Genomic DNA, 26,809 nt, shown 5'->3' on the forward strand with positions numbered 1-26,809 from the left:
TCAGAAGTCAGACCTGTGACAGGACTTTAGGCTGAAACAAACAGTGCTGAAGAGGTTGGCCACGTCACTTTGGAACAAGAGCAGGCGCTTGTTTCCATGCAACGAGCAGGCTGGGAGCTTGTTTAAACAGAGGCTGGGGGGTGACCTGGCTTGGCTGCCAGGCCAGGTCTGACTAGAGGGAGAGGGTCCTTGGCTGGCTGCCCCATTTCAGCCCTCAAGGCCCCAGCTTCCACCTCCTTCATCCCAGCCTGGTCATTGGTGAGTGACAGAGCCATACCACCTCCACGCTGTCTTTGGGGCTTTCACCAAGTCTGCAGTCTTATGCCCTATGGGGAACCTGTCTACCCTGAGGAGAAGGTGCAGGAAGTACAGTAGTCTCTGGAGCAGTCAGTCAAGCTGCAAACACACCTTCAGTCTTATTTTGCACTGGGCACCGTGCCGGCCAGCTGGCATTGGTGATCCCCAGCTGCTGTTAAAGAATACCCTAGACTGTAGACACACCCGCGGCCCATCCGTCCCCTCCCTCGCCAAGGCAAATGCTTCTACCCCATTGCCCTTCCCTGCATTTTTACCCTATGGGATGGCTCTTTTCTTTGAAAGTTGCCCTTGTGTTTTATCCTAATCTGATTTCACTTGTATGAAAATGTTCCCAGTGTGGGGATTTTCTCAGGGACCCCACAAATACCCTTAGGACTCTCTCTGATAGGGGCCATGGAGCCTAGGAGAAGTATGTGCCAGATTTTGGGAGGGGAGGTCTTGGGGGCTGGTCTGGGTGCGCTGGCCAAGTTGGGGCCAGGAGGGCCAAGCTGGTGGGGTGGGGGCAGGCAGAGCCACTGGCGGCAGTGCTGAGGCCGTGCTGAAAGGCGTCCTGGGCCTCTGGAGCGCGCACTCCCATTGTTCATGGGTTGCGGGGGTGACAGGTCAGCGAGGGTCACGGGAGGGTTGCCTAGCGTCTGGGAACTCCCACTGCAGTTGCCGTGGCAACTGGGCCAAATCCCACCCCGTTCACATCCTGTGAGGAGATTCAAAAGGGTTGGGGGGCTCTGCACATTAATGGGCTTTTAACTCACCCCCCTTCAAAGAGATGGGGGGATGTCAGGCAGTTGGGGGAAGGGAGAAGAAGAATGGGAGAGACTTTCCTTTCCTTTTCCTCCCCCATCTGGCCCTCCTCTGCCCAAACTACTTAGAGGGATGACAGCAGGGGAAGGGGAGGATTCAGAGGGTGAATTTGCCCCCCACCACCCCCCGACACACACACACACACACACACACACACACACACACACACACACACACACACACACACACACACACACACACACACACACACACACACACACACACACACACACACACACACACACACACACACACACACACACACACACACACGCAGTCAACGGTTGTCTTTGGTCTGCAGGTCCGGGGCCCATTTCTCTTCAGGACTGCTGGCTGTGTGCCCCAGATTCTGCTGTTTCCTGTCTGGTCCCACACCTTCTGCATTCTCCTTTTTCTTCTGGAGAATGAGTCCCTCCTGTGGAGGAGCCATGGCATGGAGGGAGAGTTGGGGCCTGCACTTTCCAGAGGGGAGGCTTAGGGACATCACACCAGTTCATACCAGCTGCTGGGGAATGCTCAGAAACTGCCCTTTCCTCCTTGGCCTGGACACAGTGAGAGAAGGGCAGGTGGGAGGTGGGAGGAGCTGGGGAGTGCTGTGGCTGGGAGAGGGCCTTAACCATCCCCCTTGTTGTACCCCTCCTAGGTCCCTGAGAGCCAAAGACCGCCCTGTTTCCTATGTTGGAAAATTCCCCTAGGAGGGAGTAGTGCTAGGAGGGCAGAGGGTGGGGCTGGAGCCTGGAGGAGGGATCTGCAGACCCCTGCTTTCTTGGGACTAAAAGGAGCCAGCCCACTCTACCAGCAGGAGAGCCCCCAGCTTCCCTCCTAATATGGAATTCTGAAATCCCTCTTCTTCCCTCCCTCACCTCCCCTTCATGGCAGAATTCTTGTTCCTGCTGATTAGAACTGGGGATACAGAGGAGAATTTGGGGAAGGGAGATGAATGTTCCTTCTGAGAAAGGGTTTATCTTGAGGACTGAAGTGGGGAAGGCTGCATCCTAGGGTCACCTCATCAGGGCAGAACTTGGCCTGGAACCCTCAGTGGGAGAGCTGGCCTTTCCCCTGGGGGAGCACCTTTATTCTGAGAAGGCCCAGTAGGAATCTTCAGGACGAGAACTGTATCCCCCACCACCATTGCCCCCACTCCAACCCTACCCTGCAGAGGTGGCTAGAGTGAAGCAGCTCAGAACCCAGACCCCAGCACAGACCCACTTCCAGAGAACTCCACAGATACTGGTGGGAGGGATGTATGTCTGGTAGCCACCTCCAAATGCCACCAAGAATGAAGAAAATGATCACGGGAACTTCTGCATCACTGCCACTCGGCCACCCACCACCACCTTGGTGATTTCACCTCCTTGCTGGAGGTCAGAGAGTTCCTTCCAGGCACTGAAGACTCTCCCCCTCATGACACCCTGCAGAGCTGGTTTTGGCTGCCGAAGCTGGATGAGCCCTGGGCTGCATCATTGCTAGAAGCAGGCAGAGGCCGAGCACTGCTGGTGCGAAGCCTGCCTGAGTTTGAGAGCGGTGGTGCGGGGAATGAAGAGAATGAAGGAGCCTTTTGAAGGATCGCAGTTCCTCATCCACACTGTTGAGTTCAGCTGTAAATTCTCATCTCTGAGGCCAGAGACTAGTTCCTTGTAGAGAGGAGGCATTTTCAAGGCACTTGGTAGGGAAGGGGTCCTGAAACCGGGGCTGTACACCCAGGATGTGAGTAGTCTCCCACCCACGTGGGCCTGTCTCTGTCTGTGCATTGCTGGTTTTCATTTTAATGGTTCTAATTTGAGAATGCGCCAATGTCATTTTTACGAGGTTGGTGTAAAAAAAATTTACAGCCTTTTCCAAAAAGCTTTTTTTTTCCAAGGGAAAAAGGTGCAGAATAACTTCAAGGGTTTTATGGTCTCCTCTCCCCACCTTCCTTGTCCCCCTTCTCTGTGTAATTTCATTTTTATGTCTCTTTGCTGGAGGACAAAGCCTGGCTGGTCGAGAACTTTCCTCTCCCCAGGTCAGTTCCCTCAGTGGTCAGGACCACTAATCTCTAACTCCTCCTTCTTGTACCCCTTTCTTCCACCCTCTGGTCCCTGAGGAGTTGCATTTTGAGGGGTAGATGAAGCGATATTCCTTCTTTACTTTGAACCAGTGAGTGCTTATTAGGCATCCATTGTTTACCAGCAGTAAGTATCTACCCTGAAAGACTGTATCACTTCCTACTCAAAATCCTTCAGCGATTTTTCAAGCGTATAATGAAATAAAAAATCATTGTCCCTGTGTAATCTGGCCCATGCACACCTCTGGGACTTCTTCTCAGGCCACTCTTCTCTTGGCCACACTGGCTTTTCAATTCATAATGCACCCAGCTTTTCCCACGGCAGGGCCTTGCACCATCTGTTCCCTCCACCTCAGATACTCTCCCTTGGAAGAGTTGCCTCCTCCTGATGTTGTGTCTCCTCAGAGAGGCCTTCCCTGGCCACACACCCTAAAGGCAGCCAGCCACCCAGCCAGCCTCTGTGGGACACTCGCCACCAGCTCAGAGTTTGCATGTCTCTTTGTGTAGTGTCTGTCTCGGCCCGTTAGAACGTGAGCCCCGTTAAAGACACTGAGTCCCCACTACTGAGGATACTGTGAGTGCCCTGTGGGGCTTAATAACCACTCATTAAATTGTTAAATTAATAGTCATGCTGTGGTTCTGGAGGTAAAGGTATAGGCTTTCCTGGGGATGCTTTTCTGGCTCAGAATGGGGCGAGGTGGGCCAGCACCCTCAAATACCCTTCTAGTCCCTTCTTTTCCTAAATCCAGCCAGTTCCCAGTGAAAATTAATTATGGAGACAATTTAGATAAGACTGAATCCCAATGTTGCCAAAACCAGCCAGAGGCAGACAAAGGAAGTTTGGAGTTTGTTTGTTTTGGCTGCCCCTCACCACAATCCAAATTAAACCAGAATTTGCTAGTACCTCCTCCATCCTGCCCAGCCAGCGCTTGGTTTCTCTTCCCTGTGCAGAGCCCAGTTTCAGGTCTGGTACATTCAGGTTCTGCTTTTGCCACTGTGTCCCGTTGGGCAAATCATTGCCCATCTCTGGATCTCTGTTTCTCCATCTATCAGTGAACTAGAACATACCTATTTTTTGACCCACTAAATTGATATTATGACCCACTACTGGGCCATGAGCAGCAATTTGAAAAATACTGGACTAGATACCCTCTAACACTTGCAGCTCTCCAGGGGCTGTGGCCCAAGCTCTTCAACTTCTCATTTTCAACAGCCCTTCAAGCTTGTCTCCCTGATTATCATGTCCCTGCCCTCCTGCACACACACAGAATAAGGCTGGCACCCCAACACAGATCTGGGATCCTCCAGCCTGCTGAAAGGACTGGTAAATAGCCCCGCACCTGGCTTCCTGAGAGAGAATGACCCCTCTCCCACCCCCCACTCCACCAACCCCGAATTCCCAGAACCAGAAATGGGAGTGTGGTCCTATCCTGGAGGGGAGAGAGACCCCACAGCACCAAGACTTGTTTTTCTATTCATAGCAGCTCCCTGTTGTCCTCAAAGCTACAGCTTCATTCTCCACCATCCCAACCGCCCTCCCTGGATGCCATCCGTTATAAGCCATTTGTTCCTAATTGCGGAGATCCTGCTAATGACTTCTGAATGGGGGATGGGGGGAGGAGAGTTCAGCTTCATTAGCGAGACTGAGTGCTTAAGCTTGAGGGGGAATGGGGGCTGGACTGGAAGAGGGTTTGGTTAGCAAGGCCTTCTGGGTGGCACCAGGCAAATGACCAGGAGCTGCTGGTGAAAGATCAATCATCATAATAGTGTTCATCCAGGACCTACTGGGTGCCTGGCAGTGTGCTAAGTACTCCATGTGCACAGTCCCACGTGCTGTGCCCAGGAACCCCATGAAGAAAGTATGGGGTTGTTCCAGTTTTGCAGAGGAAGAAACGGAGGCTCAAAAAGATGGTGACTTGCTCAAGGTTACCCAGTATATGGTGGAGCCAGAACTTGGATCCAGATCTCTCTTGAAGTCCATGCATGAATGGACAGTACACCTCCCTTAGAGGAAAACTGGACATCATCCCCAAACCACAGAGCTGGGCATTTGGTTTTCAGTCCAAGGGTTAGGAGGAGGAAAAAAATGAGGTTTGAGAGGCCAAATGGCTTCCAGTTTTCCACTCTGCCTAAGCCCCCTCTTCCTCCTTCCCTAGGTTTTCCATAATGGCTTCTTCCTGATGTGGGTATCTGAACACCTTTCTCACCCAGGGCTGTGTTTGGGTATCTCTTGTCCTTAGGGAAGGGAAACTGAGCCCACTTTTCCCCTGGAGTTTCCTTTCTTGGTCTTCTTCCTCCACCTCCACCATTTTCACTTCCCCTTCTCACTGGAGGGCTGAACACATGCAGATTGGGGGAAGGCAGATTTGAAGGCCTCACTGGACTGCATGGGATCATGGAGACCTCTCAGTGGGGTAAGCCCTGAGCAGTCAGAGGTGTTTGGACTCTCCCACTTCCTAGCTGTGGAACCTCAGGCCTCAGTTTCCTTGTCTGTAAAATAGGGACATCAGTACCTGCTCCACCTAGCTCAGTGTTGTGAAGCTTCAATTAAATGTTTGAAAAAGTGCTTTGAAAACTGCAAGGCAAATGTTAGCTGTTAAGCTTAGTGTCAGCCTGTGCCAGCCTCCCATATTCAGCCTAGACTAAAATGAGTTTTGTGAGTGGGTATCGCATGTCTGCTGTGTGCTGGTGGTTGGAGATGGGGGTTCACAGCTACAGTTGACAACATCTATGCTTTCAAGGAGGCCCCAATCTGGCTGGCATATGCAAAGAAAGTGGGGCTGGGGATCTGCTGGAGTTAGGACCCATTATTTCCCACGTCTCTCTGAGGTGGGCAGTCTAGTGATCTCCAGGCCGCAGTGCCGGCAGGCAGTGTGAACACATCTGGTGCAGCAGCGTGGTAGATGTGACCCTCCTCGTTCACCATGTTAACTCGCCCTTCAGATGGCGAGACTCCAGTTAGTGCTGCCACCACCTCTGGGAAGCCTTCCCAGACTTCCCCAGGTAGAAAGCCTTCTCTGAGCCCTGGCACTCACCCCCACTTCAGGCTGACTAGTTTCTTATCATTCGTGTTTTGTTTTGTTTTGTTTTGTTTTGTTTTTTGAGATGGAGTCTTGCTCTGTTGCCCAGGCTGGAGTGCAGTGGTGCCACCTCGGCTCACTGCAAGCTCCGCCTCCCGGGTTCACGCCATCATTCTGCCTCAGCCTCCGGAGTAGCTGGGACTGCGGGCTCCCGCCACCACGCCTGGCTAATTTTTTGTATTTTTAGTAGAGATGGGGTTTCACCGTGTTAGCCAGGATTGTCTTGATCTCCTGACCTCATGATCCACCTGCCTTGGCTTCCCAAAGTGCTGAGATTACAGGCATGAGCCACTGCGCCCGGCCTATCATTCTTTATATTAGAGGCTATCATCACAGAACCTGAGCTGTGAGCCCTGGTAGGGCAGAGGCCACGTTCTGTTTCTCTGTATCCCCAGCCCCTAGCCTGGTCCCTGGCGCGCAGCAGGTACTTCATAGATGTGAGAGGAGTGGTGAGTGAGGACCTATGTATGAGAAGGAATGGTGGGAAGCTGAGGGAGGGGAGCCTTTGCCAGACCTAAGGTCTTACCTGGCTCTCATCTGGCCTGGCCTTGGCGGGAAGAAGGAAAGGGGTTGTGGGTAGGGGGTGTGGGGGGAGGAAGGGCCTGTCACAGGGAGGGGGAGGTCTCAGGAATGAGACTGCAAGGCCTTGCCATTTTTTTCCTGTAAATCGTGTAATTTCATGCTCCAGGGGACCACAAAGTAAGAGAGTCAGTGGGGAGTGAATTCAACTCCCCTGGCCACCCCCCATCCCACCCCAGGAGACTGAGCAGGGCTCTGCCCCCAACTTCCCCCAGAAGCCCCTCCCTGCTGTTCCCTCCTGTCTCCCGGGGATCTGGAGTGCGTCATCTCCCCACCCCAACCAGTGTCCCTTTTGAGTCGCCTGAGCTGGCCAGCCTCTCTGAGCCATCTTCTTCCCCTACCCTTGTCCCCCTGGCCTCTGACCCCTGTACCCCCTCAACCCTACTCTACCTCCACCTTTGGAGGACAAAGAGCACTTGTCAGTAGACCTGGAGGAGTTTGTAAAAGCAAGGTAGTAGAGGCAGCGGCTCCTTCCTAATGACCACCTGACTCCCTGCCCTTCCTCACCCACAACCCCGCCACCCTTCCTCCTCTTTCCGCAGAGCTTTTGACTTAGAAAGGTCAGATTTCTGCTTTCTGAAGTGAATCTGGAAGAGGAGAAACATCCTGTCCCCCTCTGGAAGCCCAGGGCACTTCTCTGGGTGTGACATCCAGGGAAGGAGGTGGGGTGGGGGTGGCCTGTGAGGAGCACACCAATCTGAGCTCCAGGTTTGCTGCAGGACACCTTCCCGTCAATAGGCCAGTGCATATTTAGTTGCCATCCTAGGGCAAACTAGATTTAAAGCCTCGGGAGGCTCAGCTGTTTGTACTGATGATGAACGGACACGAAGGTGGTTGTGTGTATATGTTTGGTATACAGTGGTCACTCTCTTTGCTTGTTGAGCGATGGGTGTTGCAGCCATATCCCACCTTAAAAGGTTTTGCCTTGAAGGTGCTTATGGTGGGGTAGGAGAATAGGGGCCCATACGGAAAAAACAAGTGCGTGTGTGGACAGATGTGAGAGTGAGCCACAAGCGGGCGCGTTTCGTCTAATAAGTGCTCAGGGCACGAGGCTATCTTGGGGAGAGGCTGGAGGTGGTGAAGTGGAGAATTGTTGAGAGATTAATGAGAGTTGAAGGGAGTGACTACTTCCCGAATGCCAACTGGATGCCAAACATTGGTCCTTTAATCCCCCTAGTAATTTGGAGATGGGTAGTTTCCCAGTTTTGCAGATAAGGAGACTGAAGTGCAGAGAACTGGAATAACTTGCCCAAGGTCGTAGCTGGCAGGCCGCACAGCTGGGATTCAAACCCAGGACTGCCTAAGGTTGGAGCCATGTGTCAAGGGCTTAGACACACCTGCACTGGCTCCCAAGGGGGTCTGGGGCAATCTGGAAGCAGATAAGTTTTGTGCTCCTGAAATGTGGATTCAGAACTTGCCTTCAAACCTCCCACTGAAGCAGAGTGAGGACATAGAGGGCTTGACTGGCCTCATAGATAATTTCCTGGGCCCTCCTGACCCCTCACTCCTACCAGACGTCTCACTGCCCATCAGTTTACCTTCCGGGCCCCTCCTACTCCTTGACTGTCACACTGACCCACTAGAGTGATTCCTCCAGCAATCTCCATATGCCTCCCACTCCTATGTCCCCTCTGGCTCAGTTCAGTCTAAGCCACTGTGGCCACCAAGCCCACAGCACGATGGTCCATGCATCTCTGCTGATAGTATACCTTTCAGAACTTGATCTAATTCCTCCAGCAGCATGCATGTACAATCCTTGAACTCAGAAAGTCACATGGTACTCAGACCTTGTGCCACTGATCCCAGAGCTCTTCCCTCATCCTCCCAACTGTGTGTTCTGGCTCCACAGTGAATGCTACTTTTTAGCCCCTAGACTGACCACCCAGTAAGGCAGTTGGCCTTGGAGCCAGGCTTCCTGGGCTCAAATCTTGGCTCTGATGCCGTCTACCTGTATGATCTTGGGTAAGTTACTTAACCTCTTGGAGACTCCGTTTTCTTATCTGCAAAATGGGGCAATAATCCCTATCTCACAGCCTTACGGAGGAAGATTAAATAAGCTCTTGCCTGTACAGTGCCTGACCCATAGTAGATGCTCAACAAATAGTACTGATTTACTAATGCCCTGAGTCAACTCCCTTTATTTTCCTCTAAGAGTCCCTTTTTGACCATGGGCCCTTCCATTTGCTGTCCCCATTGAGTCCTAACAAAACTTCACTGGGTCCCAGGCTGAGTCTGTAGAGGCTCTGATTCCTGAACCCCAACAGCTCTTCTCAGTGACTCCTACTGCCCTTACCCCAAGCCCTTATGGACCCATGACCCTCTCACCCCCAAGACCTTCCACCTTACTCTGAGCTCCTTCTCCTTACTGCCCCAAACACTCCCTAATCCCTGGATCCCACCCAGCCTCCCAGGCCATTGCTGACTCAGCCCCTGTCTTGCAGGCTCTCCAAGTGGCCCGGCAGTTCCTGCTGCAGCAGGCCTCAGGCCTGAGCTCCCCAGGGAACAATGACAGCAAACAGTCTGCCTCTGCTGTGCAGGTGAGGAAGAGAGCACCCCGCTGGCTCTGGGTTGGGCTGGAGTGTGGGCCTGGCACAGAGGGAGGGCAAAGACCCGTTGGAGAACTGCTCTTGCCAGTTCCAACACCAAAAAGTGGGCAACTTTTCAAAGGAAATACAGTCACTGCAGGGGTGGGGCAAAAAGGCTTCCACTTTCTCTCGTCTCCACCTGATCAGCCAGACCTTCCGCTAGCTTAGCCTCTTTGTCCCTGTCACTCAGAGTTTGTCTGCAGCTCTCCCTGTCTCTTTGTACCTCTCTCACTGTTTCTTCTCCCCTGCCTCTTCCCTTCAGGGTCTCTCTCGGTCACTTCTCATGTTTCTGCGTCCCTGTGGGTCACTCCCTCTGTCCCTCTCTGTTCCTGTGTCTGGGTCTCAGCCCCTCCCAGGCCATCTCTGTTGCTGCAGTCACGTCACCAAGTCCCCCCCTTCCCTTATCCTCCCCCCTTATCCCTCATCCACCAGCTCTCTCGCAGTCTCTCCATGCTTCCTGTCTCTTGATGTCTCTCTGTCTCTTTTGTTTTCCTTTGCACAATCTGCCCTTTTTTCCCCTTCTCCCTTCCCCCCAGCTTGCCAGCCCATCTGGCTGGCTGGGGGAGGGGAGATCTGTGGGGGGTGGGCGGGGGGTGGGGGAGCCAGGCCTTCTGTTTACCTTTTGTGTCACAAAGAATTTGGGAGAATTGCAGTCTGAGTCCGGGTTGGGTCACTACTCGGGCAGCCGCTCCCCTCCCCCTCTGCCCAGCAGCCGGGGATCCATGCTCCCCCCACCCCTCCCCTAGCAGAGGGAGGCTCAGAATTGGGGAAGGGATTAAGCCGGGCTTTGAAAGGAAGTTTATCTAAGGGTAGAAGGGTGAGTATGGTTGGTTCTGAGCTGGAGGTGCTCTGGAGTCTGGGGCTGGGTGCTGAGGGAAGTGAAGAGGAGGGTGGGGTGGGTGCAGGGTGCTCAGAGAAGGACCCAGGACCAGGCTTTGTCCTGGGTGGAGATTCCAGTGCTCTGACAAAGTCTGAGTTTTACGTAAAACAAGTTTATGTTTGGAAAAAGTTCAAGGTGCCCAACAGATGTGCAGCCTTAACAGTGACCCTCTTTTAAAATTCTTGACCCTAAGGAGACAACCCTCCAAGGGGAGGAGCTGGGCAAAGATCAGGGCGTGGCCTGGGGTGGAGGAGGGGAAGACACAATCTGGAAAGTCAATAAAGAGAGGAAGAGAAAGATCTCATCAGAATGAGATCTAAAAGGTTCTCATACCCATGCTGGTCAGGATTGGGTCTCTTTAAATTAATGATCCCCACATACAATCCCAGGGTTTGAAGTGGTCCTTGGGCTTCCACTCTGAATCCTGCCCGCCCTGGACCCAGCTTAGAACAGGAAGGAGTAGGCTGGACAACAGCAAACATTCCCCCAAACCAGAAAGGGGCTGCTGACCCAGGGGTAGGAGGGTAGGAGCTTGATGGTAGTGGGAGGGACTGGGGTAAGACATCCAGAAGGACTGCTCGGCTGGGGATTAAGGGTCACAGATCTGAAATAATTGAGAGCTGAAGGGAGACTATGGAATCTTCCTTAGGAAATTCCCTCCCTCCAAAATAGAGACCTAGAGGTTTCAGAGTCAGACAGATAAAATGATCTTTTTCTCAGGCCTTCTCTCTCCTTGTCTCATTACTTCCAAAAATTCATTGATTGATTCATTCATTCATTCAACAAATACTTACTGAGTACATCCCAAACTAACAACTGACATATACAGAGTGCTTACCATGAAGGGTAAATACTAAGCACTTTACAGCTATCTCATTTATCCTCACAGTCCTATGGGAGAGGTGCTATTCTAGCCCCATCTTGCAGATGAGGAAACTGAGGCCCAGAGAGGTTAAGAAACTTGTCCAAAGTTATACAACAAATAAAAGACAGAGTGAGGATTTGAACCCAATAGCTCCAGAACTCACACTTTTTTTTTTTTTTTTTTTTTTTGAGATGGAGTCTCACTCTTGTTGCCCAGGCTGGAGTGCAAAGCCGCGATTTCAGCTCACCACAACCTCCGCCTCCCGGGTTCAAGCAATTTTCCTGCCTCAATCTCCCGAGTAGCTGGGATTACGGGCATGCGCCACCACGGCCAGCTAATTTTGTATTTTTAGTAGGGTTGTATTTTTAGTAGGTTTTAGTAGCGTTGTATTTTTAGGGTTTCTCCATGTTGGTCAGGCTGGTCTCAAACCCCCAACCTCAGGTGGTCTTGCGTGCCTCTGCCTCCCAAAGTGCTGGGATTACAGGCGTGAGCCATCGTGCCCGGCCAGTAGAACTCACACTTTTAATCTCTGCATTGTGACCATCCCTTGTGCTTGGCATGGTAATAATGCCAATATTTCCCAGGTGTAGAAGCCTAGGCCAGATGGTTCTCAGGGTCTCAGGGAGATGGGTGTTCTTGGGGCCATGGAGCCATGCTTCCCCAGGAGCCTGGATTCCCCACCTATATTGATCCCTCTATTTCTTCTCCAACCCTGAATACCTTCCTTGCCTTCTGCCCCTATTCCTAAGTTTATTATCTCCAAGGAGGTCAGATCCTTGTCCTGAAGTAGGGCCCATGGCCTTGAAATGCTCTTCTGTGAGCTCAAGACTGGTGAGGGGATAGGGGAGAGCAAGGACTGGGCTCCCCATCCGAGCAGAAGAGTGCATCTTGAGCCTGAGTGCAGTGGATAATGAAGGGAGATCAAGGGCAGCTCCTTTCCCAGGGCTCCCCACAGAACACTGCTCTGCTCCCCATCAGGATTTTCTGCCCACGCACCTCCCAGCCATGTTCACCACCCCTCTCCTCCAGAGCCAGCTTCAGAAGAGTTTCCAAAAGTGTTATCAGGTCTCCAGCTCTAGCCTAGTGAGGGGCCCTCCTTCCAGGCCTGGACCCCACCAGGGAGAGGCCTATCATAGAAGGCGGCACAGGTGGCCGAGAGTTGAGGACATGATGGGGGCAAAGGTGGCTGGGGCCTTGGCTTTGTCCATCCCCATCTGGCATTTCCAGAAGTTCCTCTTTATATCTCACTGCTATCTTTCCTTGCTGCAGCTACAGCCCAGAATTAGTTTGAGGACTTCTGGTCATTTGCAGGAGAGTTTAAGCCAAACCAAACTCTGGCCTGATCTCCCCACATTGCCCCCCACTCACAGGGACCCCATACTTAAGAGACAATTTGGGTCCTTGACCCTGGCACCAAATTGCATTCATTCCCACTCTCAGCCCTCAAATAAGCTTCCTGTGTGTCACGCACTGTCCCTGTTCCTTCCAGTCAGACCGTCCAGCCGAGCACACTGTATTCATGGGTGGGTGCAGGGTCCCTGAGGGAGGGGCTGGAGGCAGCTGCCGGCGTTTGGCCCAGGGCTCACACTGCCAGGGCTTAAGTTAGCACTTAGCTGCCCAGCTACTCTCCAGATGGTGACTCATGGGCCCTGTTGAGCCTGCTAGCTGCAGAGCGCCCATCCTGAGGCATCTGAGCCTGGCGAGGGGCCAGCCGGGACACCAGAGGAGCTCAGTTCTCAGACCCCCAAGGGGCACAGGGAGAGGTGGATGAGGTCAACCAACTCAGGAGATCAGCATGCGGCAGCCACTTCCCAGAACCTTTGTGACCCCAGTGGGCCACCTCAAGACGAGTGCACACCATGTAATCCATCCAGATCTCTGTAGCAGCCTTCACAGGCAGCTGCTCAGCCAAGTGGCAGGAAAAGCAAGTGCCAAGGAGGCCTTCCAAGGTCATTTCGTCCATTCCCCTGCTTCCAAGTAAGAAAGGCCCGAGGAAGGAAAGGCCACATCCTTTTTTCGCGTGCTCCTGTCAGTGACTCACAGTCCTGGTGCCTGGAAAGATCTTCTGAGTGTCTGGTCTCAGTCTTTCCTGTTGCGGGCCACGTTCGTCTCTAGTTCAGCTCTTACAGCAGTGAGAATGAGTGGCCTAGTGCCTTGGTCCTCAGTGACCTTTGTCAGGCAGCACCCTAAGGCACACCAGGGGAGGAGACAGAGAAGGAGGGGAAAGGGAAAATCCAGAATGTTTTAAAAAGTGATTTTCTTCACATTTACGTAGAATTTAATGGCGTACAAGTCACTTTCACCCCTGCTGCCACTGTCCCTTGCGGGTCAGGTTCAGGGCAGGTTATTTAACCTCTCTGGGCCTCAGTTTTCCCATCTCATCTGTGAGATAATGATGATGGCACCATCCTCACAGGGTTGCCGTGAAGATTCCATGAGATATACGTGTAAAGGGCTTAGCCAAGTGCCGTGCCTGGCACATAGTAAGCAGTCAGCAACATCTGCTAATGATGAAGGGAGGGCAGGTGCCCCAAATCCCAGTTAGCCGACAGGGAAAGTGAGGCTTGGTGATTTCAAGACTAGTAAATATCAGGGACAAAAACCAAGGTCACCTGACCCGGAAATCTAGGGCTCTGAGCTCACCCGCACCAAGATGCCTCTCTTTGTTGGGCACCCCCTTGGGAGGAGGAAAGAAAGGACAGTGGTACTTGTTCCATGTCTTTGGATGGCAAAACCCACCTTCTTTGAGCAGCCTCCCCAGCTGCCTATGGAACACCCAACAACAGACTTAGGGGCTGGCTCTGGAGTTGGGTCTATGCCGTTGTCTGCCTCGAACCCCAGGCCCCCACATCCACCCCTGCAGCCTGGCTTTCAGAGAGTCCTTCTGGGATACAACCGTAGAGTAGGAAGTTAGCCTTTAGGATCTCAGCCTCATCAGCCCCCTCAGCCTCCGGACGTCCCACCTCCACATTCTCTCCCTAGCCCTTCCCAAGACCTGCCCTGGGGTGGGGCAGGCAGCATAGGATGTGAAAACCCTGGGAGCTATGGAGTATGCAGACCTGGGCTTAAATCCCAACCCTGCCACTTAAGGCCACCAGACTTTCCTGGTCTCCTCATTGGTAAAAATGAGGTTAAAAAACAACAACAACAAAAAAGAACAAAAAACACTCCTAAGGGCACATCCCCCACTGGCTTAGGAGGTCCCTTGGAGCCTTCATTCACATGGTATGCCCATGACTAAAGAGCTAGGTGTTACCCCTCCCAGGCCCATGTGGATAGAGATGGGCTGGGATAGGGGAGTAAAGCCCAGGGGCAGGGACAGCCGCCAATGATGGGGTGAGCGAGAGGTGTTGGGAGCCACGGGATTCCCCGATGTCCTTGGATTCACTGTACCTCCCTGGTTGCTTCTCTGCCTGGGGATTTCCTAATCCATGGCTTAAGGGGTGGTTCAAGGCTGAGTCCTGCCTCTGCCAGGCATTGAAAAGAGATCCAACTCCTCCTCCCCTACCCCACAGGTGAGGCTGAGGCTTGGGGGAGGGTCCCCTGAGGACCTAGCCTGTCACAGCCTAGGACAAGTCCCTGCACAGCACTCCTCTCTGACTGGGCTAGCCCTGTAACCTTCCCTTCCTGCTCCCGGGCTGGCAGAGGGGCCTCTGAGGTGCCAGGGAAGGCATTTCAGCTCAGGGGGGCTAACACTTAGTGAGTACCTACTGTGTGCCAGGCACTCTGCCACAGCTTGGGAGTGAGAGAGGAAATTAGAGAGGAGTCCTGTATGCATGGGGCACAGAGTGGAGGGGCAGCAGACAGCCCCATCAGAGCACCTGTCCTGCTAATACAGGAACAAGACAGAATAGCAACTGAGACCTGCCTGTCCATGACTGCACAAGCCTGGGGGGTTCAGGGGAGGTGAGGCTGGGAAGAGAATGATGTCATTGCTTTTCTCTGAATCTTTTCCCTGTAGCTGGATGCTTTGGGCCTTCTATAGAGGCCTGACCCAGGGCAGGGGGTAGAAAGCTGTTCTACTTTGAGAATCCTGAAAGTTCCAGCCTAGAAGGAATCATCTCTGACAGCCCAGTCTCTTATGTTTTGTGTTTGAGGAAACCGAAACATAAGACAGGGCAAGTGACTTGCTAGAGTCACACAGCCAGCTCAGTGCAGAGCTAGGAGCAGAAGCCTGCCCTGCTAACTCCCTGCCTGACATTCTTCCCACCCCACCCTAGACATAGCTACCACATGCACACACATTAGGACCAGGATGGCGCCAAGAGCGCTCCGTGGGCTTCACCTCTAGCCACTGTGTGTGCCATCCAGGCAGGTGTGCCGGGGTGTGTGAGAGGAGACAAAGTGCAGGTCCTTGTGCAAGGTGGGCCACGTTTTGAATCCTTCCCATGCTGTAGACTGCCCTCCCAGCCAGGCCCACCTTGCAGGAAGTGGTCTCAAAATAGACTGCGTGAGACTATGGGTGGCCTGGTGTGCTGCCCCTCCCCATTACTGGGGGGAACCAGCCAAAGCATGGGTTCTACTGACCAGTGTCACTAGAGCCTAATCTTCCTGCTCTAAGGACAGCACGTCCTATGATAATAGCCAACCCTTATGTGCACTTGCTGTGTGCCAGGCCTTGTTTTAAGTATTCACTGATTAGTCCTCATGGTGACCTTAATAGGTAGGTACTATCACTGTTTTCATTTTAGAGATAAAGAAAACAGACACCAGGGAGGTAAGTCACTGTCCAAAGAGAGAGAAAAGCCAGCAGGCAGCAGAGCCAGAATTAGAACCCAGGCAGCCTCCCTGGGAGCCACTCTGCCACATTGAGTGGGGCCCTGGGTGGTGCCTCCTCCTGGGGTGGGGTCCAGGGGACAGGGCTAACGGGCCGAATCCTGCAGGTGCCTGTATCGGTGGCCATGATGTCGCCGCAGATGCTTACCCCGCAACAGATGCAGCAGATCCTGTCGCCCCCGCAGCTGCAGGCCTTGCTCCAGCAGCAGCAAGCCCTCATGCTCCAGCAGGTGAGTCTGGCCCCAGGGCAGCTGGTCCCTCCTCCTCTGCCTGGCCTGGCTCCTCCCACCCTGTTTACACCTCACCAAGGGCCCAAGCTGTCCCAGAAACCAGAGAGACTGCTCAGGCCAGACTGATCTGCATTCCTCCAGGGTAGTGGGGAGAGGTCAAAGGTCAGGCGTCTCTCATGGCGGCCCTGCCCCCACAGTACTCCCCGGTCCTCCCTCCCTGCATGCTGGCCCCACTTCTATCTCCTGAACAGGGAAGGGCAAAGTACTGGAACATCCTGGCACCTTGTCCCCTGTGACCTGTTCAGGAGATCCACCAAAAGCAGGGAGGGTTCAGAGCTGTGGGAATGAACCTCCTCCATCCCTTGCCCCCTCCCTCCCCACCCAGACCCTGCTCAGGGCCCCTCCAGGCTGACTGGGGAAAGCCAGGCCATGTTTTAGGGAAACTCCCTTCTCCTGCCCCCAGGAGCCCAGATGGGACAGGGCTGGGGTTGTGGGGATAGCAATACCCTGTCAGTGGTAACCCTCCCCCACTCCTCCAGCTGCAGGAGTACTACAAGAAGCAGCAGGAGCAGCTCCACCTGCAGCTCCTCACCCAGCAGCAGGCTGGGAAGCCGCAGCCCAAAGAGGTAAGGGGCCGTAGCAGGGCCCACCACCGCCCTCACCCCCTGCCCAGAGGCTGGGTGTCCAGAGCTGGTCAGGAGGGAATTGCCTTGTAGGAATAGTAGAAAAATCTAGAAAAGGTTGAGGAAGGGGACCAAGGATCAGTGTGGGGGAAATGGGGATGGTGGTTCTTACGTGTCTCCATCTCCCCTCATCCTCATTCATTCTTTCTCTCCTTGCCTCGTGTTGTTGTTTCTGTGCACATGGGTGTAGACAGGCGTGTACGTGTCACCCCCGTGTGTGGTGTCTGCCAGGCCATGCTCATGTGCCTTGTGGTCGTGCCATCTTCCTGCCCCCTTGTCTCTTTGTGACCCAGCACCTCAGCCCTCCCCTCCTTGTCCTGAGATCTCTGAGTCCCTCAGCAAACCACCTCCCCTTACCTCAGCCTGCCCCCAGCTTCTTCCCCTTCTTGTCATGACTTGCCCAGCCACCCCTTGGTCTCCTCTCAGAGCTCCCCAGCCTACATCCCCTACCCCATCGGAGCTTCTATACCAGGCCCTGGAGGCCCTTCTCCCCTCAGTCCCAGACCTGTGCATCTCTCCTGCTGCCCAACCGCAGCCCCAAGCTCTTAAGTTTCCTCTTCCCAGAAGGCTGCCCTGACACCCAGGAATTCTCCAGCACCCCCAGTCTCCCCCTCAGCAGTCTTGTAATTGCTGTGTTATCGGCAGGTAAATCTCTAGGCTAAGTTTATCCTGTGTCTCTGTATTGAATAGCCAGCCCCCACCCTACCCCATGCTTCCCACCCCCAGCAGGCAGGCAGAGACATCTCTGCCTCTCAACCCACCCAGGACATGCTTGGCTCCTGGGGCTCAAAAGAGACTTGCTGACAGCCTGACTTGTCAGTGCCTGTGTGAAGAACTGAATGGGTGGGGGTAGGTAGAGTGGCGAGTACAGGGCGAGTACAGCGAGTACAGGGCGCCTGGGCAGTGGTGATGTGACTGTTTTCCGAGCCTGAGTCCCAGTGAGTCCCGTCAGACTCCTTGATTCTCTGTATCTAAAAAGCAAGAGAGGAAAGGAGCTGGGGGAGAGAAAACTCCCTCCCCAGAGCAGAAGGGGGGCACCCCGGGCATGTGGGAAGGGTGCCCTCCAGGCAGGAGTGGCCCCCAGAAACTGACAGGCTCATCGATCATTGTGATGAGGCCCCCCCAGGCGTGCACAGCTGCGGTGCAGGGAGCTGAAGCAGCGGAAGGAGGGAGGCGGGAGGAGGGAGGGTGTCGTGCTGCGTGTCTAGGTCTGGCTGTGTGTGTTTGCGCGCGTGCGTGCGTGCGTGCATGCGTGTGTTTACTGCGAGGAGGCATGCAGCCTTATGGAAGCTGGGCCGGGAGCAGAGACACTGCAGCTGCAGACGCCACAACGACAGCTCCAGGGGCTGACAGGCCCTGGGAGGGGGTGGCTGCAGGGTGGGGGCCAGATGGCATGCCTGAAGCTGATGGCACCCCTCTCTGCCCGCCCCCTCGGGCCCCTCACCAGGCACTGGGGAACAAGCAGCTGGCCTTCCAGCAGCAGCTCCTGCAAATGCAACAGTTGCAGCAGCAGCACCTGCTCAACCTGCAGAGGCAGGGGCTGGTCAGCCTGCAGCCCAACCAAGCCTCGGGGCCCCTCCAGACCCTTCCGCAAGGTGAGCACTCGCCACTCCTCCCCTCCCAGCCCCAACCCCACAGCCCTGCCTGTACGCAAGAGCTGGCAGCCCCTGTTCTTGGGGCCAGGTAGAAAGCCGAGTGTTCGTGGGGCCCTGCCAGCCTCCCCTGTCTCTCCCACAGCAGCTGTTTGCCCAACAGACCTGCCCCAGCTGTGGAAGGGCGAGGGTGCCCCCGGGCAGCCTGCCGAGGACAGCGTCAAGCAGGAGGGGCTGGACCTCACTGGCACGGCCGCCACCGCTACCTCGTTCGCCGTTCCCCCCAAGGTCTCACCCCCCCTCTCCCACCATACCCTGCCCAACGGACAGCCCACTGTGCTCACATCTCGGAGAGACAGGTACAGGGGTCCAGGCTGGGAGGGGCATCAAAGGCCTGCCTGGGGGTAGACCTGGCCCCCCACCCCCGAGGGCTGGCCCTGTGATGGGGACTGTGAGGGAGGGGGTGGAGCCCAGGGACCGGAGGTTCACTCCCTCTCCACTCCCTCTCCCGGGGTGTACAGATGGTGCTTGGCCGCTGGGAAACCTGTATTGGGGCAGAAATGTCACCAGCAGGGGAGCTGGTGCTCAGCTGACTACAGGGCCGCTGGGGTCTTCAGGGTCCCTGATCGGCCACCTCCCTGCTGTCCTCCCAGCTCTTCCCACGAGGAGACCCCCAGCTCCCACCCCCTGTACGGACATGGAGAGTGCAAGTGGCCAGGCTGTGAGACCCTGTGTGAAGACCTGGGCCAGTTTATCAAGTAGGTGTCACCCCCAGCCCCTCCCCCAGCAGCCTTTCCCCACAGGGCCCCTCCCCCAACCCTGCCCACTAGCTTGCCCCTTCTGGGAGCCCTCCTCACTAGCTGTACTACTGTCCTCACTCCAGAGGGTTCTAGTTCTTTCTCTGCCCCCCACGGACTCCCTGATCACCCACTCCCTACCCTGTCTATATTTCTGGGCCTGCATTCCCCCGACTCCATCCCCAGCACAGGGTGCGAGTAGGAGAAGGAGAGGACAAACATAAGCATTCTCCTCCCCCCACCATACCCAGCTCCCCTCCAGCCTCAGCCCCGGGGAGTGATGGCGAGTGACAGGCTGAGGGCCGCAGACAGGCAGGGCGGGAGGTGGACAGGCGGCTGGCAGCAGGCAGCCAGCTGCCACAGCCGTGCCAGGCTCTGTCACTGACTGATTAACTCCGCTGTCTCCCAGACCCTTGCAGCATCAGGGTCAAACAAATTGTTTTCACGCTTCGTCAGAGGTTTACTTAATTAGTTCATTTGCAATTAGATCTCTCTGTAGCTGGGATTTTAGCAAAGACATCAAAGGAGGCTGACGAGAAGGGAGAAGCCTTCCTTCATTGCCCCGTTTTTCCACCTCTTTCTCTTCTTTGTATCTCTTGGTCTGTCTGCTTTTCAGGCCATGGGTGGGATTAGAGGATAGGATGGGAGGATGGTGGCAGCAGGGAAACCAGAGCCAACTTTCTCTCCTCCTCTCTTCCCCTTGAAGACACCTCAACACAGAGCACGCCCTGGATGACCGGAGTACAGCCCAGTGCCGGGTACAGATGCAGGTGGTGCAGCAGCTGGAGATCCAGGTGTGGCCCGGAAGATGCTGGGAAGGGACATGGCGGGCTCCAGCCCCTGCCTACCCACAGCAGGGACTTGCTAGGTGGGCTCTGTTGGGAGGGTCTCATGGAAGGGTCCTATGGTCAAAGCCACCATCTTATGCTTTCTAGGTCCTAATGACCATGGTTGTGAGGTGAGGACAGCTGGATTCTGAGGGGTAAACCAAGGTTGGGGGCGTCTCTGCTGGGAGGTCCAGAAGAGACTCATGCTACATAGAAACATCAAAAATAATCATTAGCAGCTAACATATGGAGCACTTACTTTGTGCTGTACTAAATACTTTATATAGCTCAAGGAATCCTCTCAACAACCTTATGTGGTGGGTACCATTATTCTCCCCATTTTCCAGATAGAGAAAACAGGCACACAGAGCTAAAGTAACTTACCTGTGAGCAGCAGAGCTGGGATTAGAACCCAGGCAGCCTGGCTTTCCCAAGGGAGTATCCCAGCTACTTGAGAGGGGACACTCGGCAGCACAGGGTTCCCAGGAAGTGACTCAGGGCAGCTCCTCTGTGCTTACCCATCTCCCTCCAGCACCTAGCAGAGCGTCCTGCCGTGAGAGGGTGGTCATGAGAGACCCATTGAGTTTATGAACGGGGTGTCTGAGCCATTCATCCGTTCCTGCATCTGCATTCAGTATGCGAGGCCCTCACACACAAGTGTCACTGCGCAAGGCACAGTGGCCGCCCCCCGTGGGTGGGTAGGAAGAAGCCCCCCAACATGTAGAGGCAGAGAGAAGCTCCAGCCAGGACGCACTGGGGGGGCTCAAATGGTCACTGTCCGGGGGAGAAAGGGAGAGGCTTCGTGGAGCTGGCAGCCCCTGAGGGGTAGAGCATTGCTGAGGCCTCCCTGGAGCTGGTCACAGAGGGAGCGTGGATGCTGAGGCAAGGAGGCGAATGGGGGTGGGAATCTGCGGCCTTCTGAAGGGCCTGGCAGTGGAGGGGTGGGACAATACTGCCTCCAGGGTTCAGCCTCCCACTCACCTCCTGCTTTGCCACCCTCCACAGCTCGCCAAGGAGAGCGAGCGGCTGCAGGCCATGATGGCCCACCTGCACATGCGGCCCTCGGAACCCAAGCCCTTCAGCCAGCCAGTGAGTGCTGCTCCCCTCCCCGCCCCTCCCAGAGCCTTCCACAGACCCTGGAGCCTCGGGACCCCCACCCTCGGGCACTGGTCTCAGTACCCTCCCCGTTGCTCACAGCTGAACCCGGTCCCCGGCTCCTCCTCATTCTCCAAGGTGACCGTCTCTGCAGCAGACTCGTTCCCAGATGGTCTCGTGCACCCCCCGACCTCGGCCGCAGCCCCTGTCACCCCCCTACGGCCCCCTGGCCTGGGCTCTGCCTCCCTGCATGGTGGGGGCCCAGCCCGTCGGAGAAGCAGCGACAAGTTCTGCTCCCCCATCTCCTCAGGTGAGGGTGGGCTGGGGGCTGCAGGGCGACAGCAGCGTGAGGCTGTTTTTCCCATCTGAGCCCCATATCTGGCTACCTCATCCTCTGCCTGTCTCCCCAGAGCTGGCCCAGAATCATGAGTTCTACAAGAACGCCGACGTCCGGCCCCCCTTCACCTACGCCTCCCTCATCCGCCAGGTGAGCAGGGCAGGTAGGAGGAGGGTGGGGAATGGCACACAGGCTGCTCCCTCAGCCCCCGCCACACCCCTGCCTCCGGGAAGGTCCTGGGGCCAAGCAGTGGAGCTGTCCCGCTCCCTCTCACATGGCAGTCTTCCCTCTCTGCTGTGCGGGGCTCTCCTGCAGGCTGGGCCCTGTCAGCCTGCTGCATAGGGTTATGTGTCTCTGGAGGTGCACACACTGCTCTTCCTACTGACACCAGCGTGGCATTCATGTGCTCATTTCGACATACACAGCCCCCCATAATAGACTCAGGGTCACTCTTCGTCTGTCTCCTTCCTCTTTCTTCCCTTGAGCCCATGATCTTCATGTCACCAGTGTTCACATAGTATTCACACTCAAGCATGAACTTAGATGGACACATATGTCCTCCCTGATACCCACACAGGCATGTACACCCTCACACACATGTTTTCTGTCACACACACACTGTGCTTAGGGTGCCTTTTGCCAAAATCAGGATAAATTCCAAACAGCCTCCACCCCGTGGACATCTCTTCCAAGAAAGACAGGACTGACTGCTTTCACCCTCGGTCCAGGGCCGGTACTAAAGGCATTTTCTCTCCAGAAGCAGCTCCAATCCTTGTACAAATACATAGCCCTTGGAGGCTCCTGCCCTCTTTATCTTTGGCCGGGCTGTAACCAGCCTGTCCCTCTGAGGGGACCCACCAGCCACCACCCATCTTGTTATCCACACATTTCTGAGCAGGTCTTCTCACAAGGTGAGCTCGGGGCTAGGCAGAAGAGAGAGATACTGGGGGAGGGAACCCAGGGCTGTGACCCTTCGAGGCCCAGGCTGACGATCCCTTTGCTTGTTCCTTCCCTGCAGGCCATCCTGGAAACCCCTGACAGGCAGCTGACCCTGAATGAGATCTATAACTGGTTCACCAGGATGTTCGCCTATTTCCGCAGAAACACTGCCACCTGGAAGGTGAAGCAGGCCCCTTCCACCTTCTGGGCCCCAGTCACCCTTGGACCTGCCATATCCCTTGGAGACCAAGGCTGCCTAACAATTAGTTCCCTAAACCATTAGTCCTGCAGAAACAGCCACCCAAGGGCCCAGCCAGGGCTGCGTGCCCACGCCCACCTCAGCAGGAGCTGTGGATTGTTCCATAACCTTTTAATGATCCCTTCCCTCCAGCCTGGTGCTGCCTCCTTTCTGGGAAGCAATCCTTCTCTTCTCTAGGGTACACCCCCAAGGGCCCCAAAGACATCAGCCCCATGAGGTAGGGCCCCTAGGAATTGCTAATGCCCAAGCTTGGTACAGAGGCCTGGGCCGAATTTCACAGAGACCCTAAGGGTCTGGATACCTTGGCTTAAGGTACATGTTCTGAAGCCTGAGGTGAGGCTAGGAAAGTGCAGGTGTAGACACACGGATGGACCAAGAGCCATGGACCACACACTGGGGCACTGACGGCACTCACAGCCCTCCCCAGCTCTGCCATCCCTGGCAGGAAGATAATTGTCTCCATCCAATTAGTCATTTCAACACCTTCAGCCGTAAGTTTTCCTGGGAGAGCAGAAGCAGGCAAGAGGGGGGACTCTAGAAAAATGGGACACAGAGATGCTGGGGCACTAGGCCATTTATTTTTCTATAGCCAAAAGGGGTGTGTGTGTGTGTGTGTCTGTCTGTCTGTCTGTCTCAAGGTGGGAAGGCGATATCTAAATTGGGAGAGTGGGCGGGGCGGGGGGAAGAAGGAGAGAGTGTTGGCCCCTGCAGGGAAGGTTAGACGCAGGGAAGGACACCCTCTCAGAACCTTAATTGGATCCCTGGCTCTTGAGTCCCCCTGCTGGCCACTGAAGAAACTGCAGTTAAACGGGCTACCTCCCCCAATCCTACTAGGTTTCAACAAGTGTTACTGAGCCCCTCCTCCCCACCGGCGCCCAGGACTTGGTGGGGTCTGCACAGTGCCTGCCTACCCTTTGCCCTGGGATTATGCTAAGTGCAGCAGAAGGGACTGCATCATGACTTTCATATCCCCATACCCAATTCCCAAAGCTTGGGAGAGAAGCTGGGAGGCTGTTGGGACAGCTGCTCTAATTGGCTGTGAGTGATGTCATTTTCTGCCAACCACATTCCTGCCCTCTTTCTGAGCCAGCAGGGCTTGCTTGGGACCACCTGGTCCAGTCTCCAGCTTCCAAGTCAGTTCAGATACCAGGTTTTTATAAATGATAGAGTCCTACAAACGTAAGGGATGATTATAATTATTACCTGATGTTTAATAATGCATATTAATCCTTTGCCTTTAGGGGTAGCAATATAGAGCTTCCTTTCCATAAGACAGCCTCCTCTTTAGGGGCAAAGTACTGCTAAGCCACCTACCTTCCTTCCTTCCTTCTCTCTTACCTGTTATGCCTTGCTGCAGTTTTCTAATTCTCTCTTCTCTTGAGGTCAGGTTAGGTGACCTGGTTTAGGTGACTTCTTAAACTACTCAGTGACCATCCTGAAGCCACCCCCCTGATATTCTAACCCTGCCGCCCTTGCCCAGCCCAGCCCAGCCTTTGACATCTCTGTGGTGTGTTCCTCCTAGTTCTTCACCCCCATCTCCCCTCACCTAGTCTAGGGTCCAGTAAGAAGCATCTGGGCTGGGGAAGGTGAACGACTAAGTGGGTGACTTTCCCAGTTAGCAGTGCTCTGCTGCTGCCTCTGTGCCTGAGGCCACTGCCTGAGCCTTCCTCATGGTGGCACAGCAGAATCCATCCAGCTTGAGGTCCACTTTGACCTTCTGGTTTTTTTCAGCCAAGTCCATTCATGTTACTTGGGAAATATGCCGTCTACACCTAACTCTGCTTCCCTTCCACCTCTACTTTCCACTCATTTCTCAGCCCCTCAGGTCATCTCTGCTCCTCTCCCGAATTATTTGTGCTTCCTTCTTTGCCTTCTTCACCTTTGCTGGCTCCCACCCTGAGATACTTTCCACCTCAGACCAGGGCAGAAGGATTGGGAGCAGGCATGGTGTGGGCCCAGCCAGCTGCCGTTCATCCGGGGACAGAGCTGCCATCTGCCAAGCTGATGGTCCTTGCTGGCCCTCCCCATGTCCATCCCCTCCCAAGGCCGGTGTTGTGGGCCCGTCCTTTTGTTTACGAAGCCCCCGCCAGACCCCTTAAATTGCCGTTAATGTTTCAGCGTAACGAATTAGTCTCTCATCACGAATCAGGCTTCGAAATGAGGGAAAAAAGCCCCGGTGAGGCCATCCTCGGAAATTGGGGTCATTCTCATTTGCAAAGCGGAGGATCGGAGCCCCGTAATGCGGGCAAATTTATTCCAAGGCAGGAGCCCCGGCGTGATTAGGCCCTTTGTAATTATCGCTCCAAGAGATTCCACTCCAGCCGCCCGCCTCCCTCGTGGATTAGCAAGCGAGTCGGAAAAATACACAGGATTTAATTAGAGGCAAATTAAAATTGGTAATGAAATCGGGCCAGTTGCAAGTGGCAAGAGTTGGAAGGGAGAGAGGGAGAGGGATCTCCAGGGGCACGGGCTGCCTGCCCTACCCGCTTTCTTCCCCGTTTAGAAATGTAAAGAGGAGACAAGGATGGGGACGAGGCGGGGGAGGCTAAGGGAGGACAGGTAACAGGGACAGGGATGCAGGCAGGGATGGTGATACCTGGGAGCTGGCCGTGGGGGCAGCACAGCTGAGAGAGGAGGGTGCAGGGACAGGACTGAGGGACACGATGAGGTGGGGCAGACTAGGGCCCTAGTCCGGGCTCCCATGGTAGTGAGGGGGGGAATTGGGCCAAGCACCCCGCCCTCACCCAAGCGTCCTACAAACCAGATGACCTCAATTATTGAAGTTATCGTGCCAAGAGGAGGTGGGACAGACAAGGTGACTTATCTTCTTTCTCTCCTCTTTCTGCCTCTCAGCTGTCAACCCACACTCTCCTCTCTCCCTGTTTATTTCAACAAGTATGTATGAGGCCTTTACTGTATACCTTGTGCTCTCAAAATATAAGCTGCCTGTTCTGAGCCACAGCCCAAAGCATGGCTCCCAGGCTCCTGTGGGTCAGTGGAGGTGGCAGTGAGGGTTTATGAGCTCTTTCCCAAACTTGTAAAAGCTTAGTGGAAATTCTGCATGCACCTGAGATGAAGCATCCTGGGCTTGCAGAGATGCCGGGGCCGGAATGTGATCTGCTGCTGATCCAAAGCCCTGAGTAACAATTACATGTGTCTTTGATTAACAAAGATGATGAAACAGATTATTACTAACTAGTTAGCATTTAGTTAGTAGATGGAACTTTCCAAGATGTGGCAGGGAGAGAGGAGGCAGCTAATAAAATGGGTCATCCATGGTGAAGAGGCTGGGAGCCCCTGGCTCTAAGGAAAGGGTAGGGGCCCGCCTTCCCTTTAGGCTAGGTCTCCTCCCAGCCCATCCCCCTCCCCTGCTCATCCCTGAGCTGGGGAAGGTGGGCCGCTGCTGCATGGGACGTGGGATGGGATGACGACTATCATGTTTGTGCTTGGCCAAACAAGCTGCCTCTGAGCTCCTCTTCACTGCACCCACAGAACGCCGTGCGCCACAACCTCAGCCTGCACAAGTGCTTCGTCCGCGTGGAGAACGTCAAGGGTGCCGTGTGGACTGTGGACGAGCGGGAGTATCAGAAGCGGAGACCGCCAAAGATGACAGGGTATGTGGGTCCAGAGCTGGATGGGGTGTACCTGTCCAGGGGGCAGGAGCCAACGCACCGCCACCCCCTACCTCTCCAGGGTACACATGTGCACCAGATCCTTCCTGGCTGGGGGAAGGGGTGTGGGGAGAAAGGAGCAGAGGAGATAGTGCTTGGGGACAGGGGGCTGGAATCTGGAAGTGATGGATAATCAGAAGGCAGACATTTATGTCCTCTTCTGTCCTCACTCTGACTGAGGGAAGGGGCCAAGCAGGAGGCCTGGTAGCAAAGAGAAACAGGGGCCCCAAGTAGCTCTGGCCAGAGCTGGCACACAGGCAGATGCCGGCCAACGGGCCATGGGTGAGGGGCTGCCACCCCCAGAGCACCCGCTCTCTCAACTTATCAGGATGACTAGACCTCTGAGGTCCCGGGACCCCACCAATTCATCTTACGGCAGAGGAGAGCCAGTGAGGGCTAGGGGCTGGCAGGAGGCCCCAGAGCAGATTTGTGGCAGAGCTGGTTCCAGGAC

At 54.8% G+C, this 26,809-nt stretch overlaps 1 protein-coding gene across 11 annotated transcripts in view; it reads left to right on the forward strand.

Annotated features, from left to right (window-relative positions):
• Positions 1 to 26,809, forward strand: part of FOXP4 (forkhead box P4) — a 54,355-nt gene that overhangs the window by 22,467 nt on the left and 5,079 nt on the right. Inside the window, exons 3-14 of one of the 11 annotated variants that reach the window (XM_063724780.1) lie at positions 9,264 to 9,359; positions 16,036 to 16,158; positions 16,704 to 16,784; positions 18,289 to 18,436; positions 18,579 to 18,792; positions 19,087 to 19,191; positions 19,937 to 20,024; positions 21,063 to 21,146; positions 21,255 to 21,462; positions 21,563 to 21,639; positions 22,508 to 22,609; positions 26,180 to 26,301. In XM_063724780.1, coding sequence (XP_063580850.1) covers positions 9,264 to 9,359; positions 16,036 to 16,158; positions 16,704 to 16,784; positions 18,289 to 18,436; positions 18,579 to 18,792; positions 19,087 to 19,191; positions 19,937 to 20,024; positions 21,063 to 21,146; positions 21,255 to 21,462; positions 21,563 to 21,639; positions 22,508 to 22,609; positions 26,180 to 26,301 — 1,448 coding nt within the window. Of the gene's footprint in view, positions 1 to 9,263; positions 9,360 to 16,035; positions 16,159 to 16,697; positions 16,785 to 18,288; positions 18,437 to 18,557; positions 18,793 to 19,086; positions 19,192 to 19,936; positions 20,025 to 21,062; positions 21,147 to 21,254; positions 21,463 to 21,562; positions 21,640 to 22,507; positions 22,610 to 26,179; positions 26,302 to 26,809 lie in introns of all 11 variants that reach the window. The other 10 variants (XM_002816867.6, XM_009241858.4, XM_009241859.4 and 7 more) reach the window with 10 other exon arrangements.

Source organism: Pongo abelii, chromosome 5 (assembly GCF_028885655.2).
Source record: "Pongo abelii isolate AG06213 chromosome 5, NHGRI_mPonAbe1-v2.0_pri, whole genome shotgun sequence".
Classification (NCBI taxonomy): domain Eukaryota; kingdom Metazoa; phylum Chordata; class Mammalia; order Primates; family Hominidae; genus Pongo; species Pongo abelii.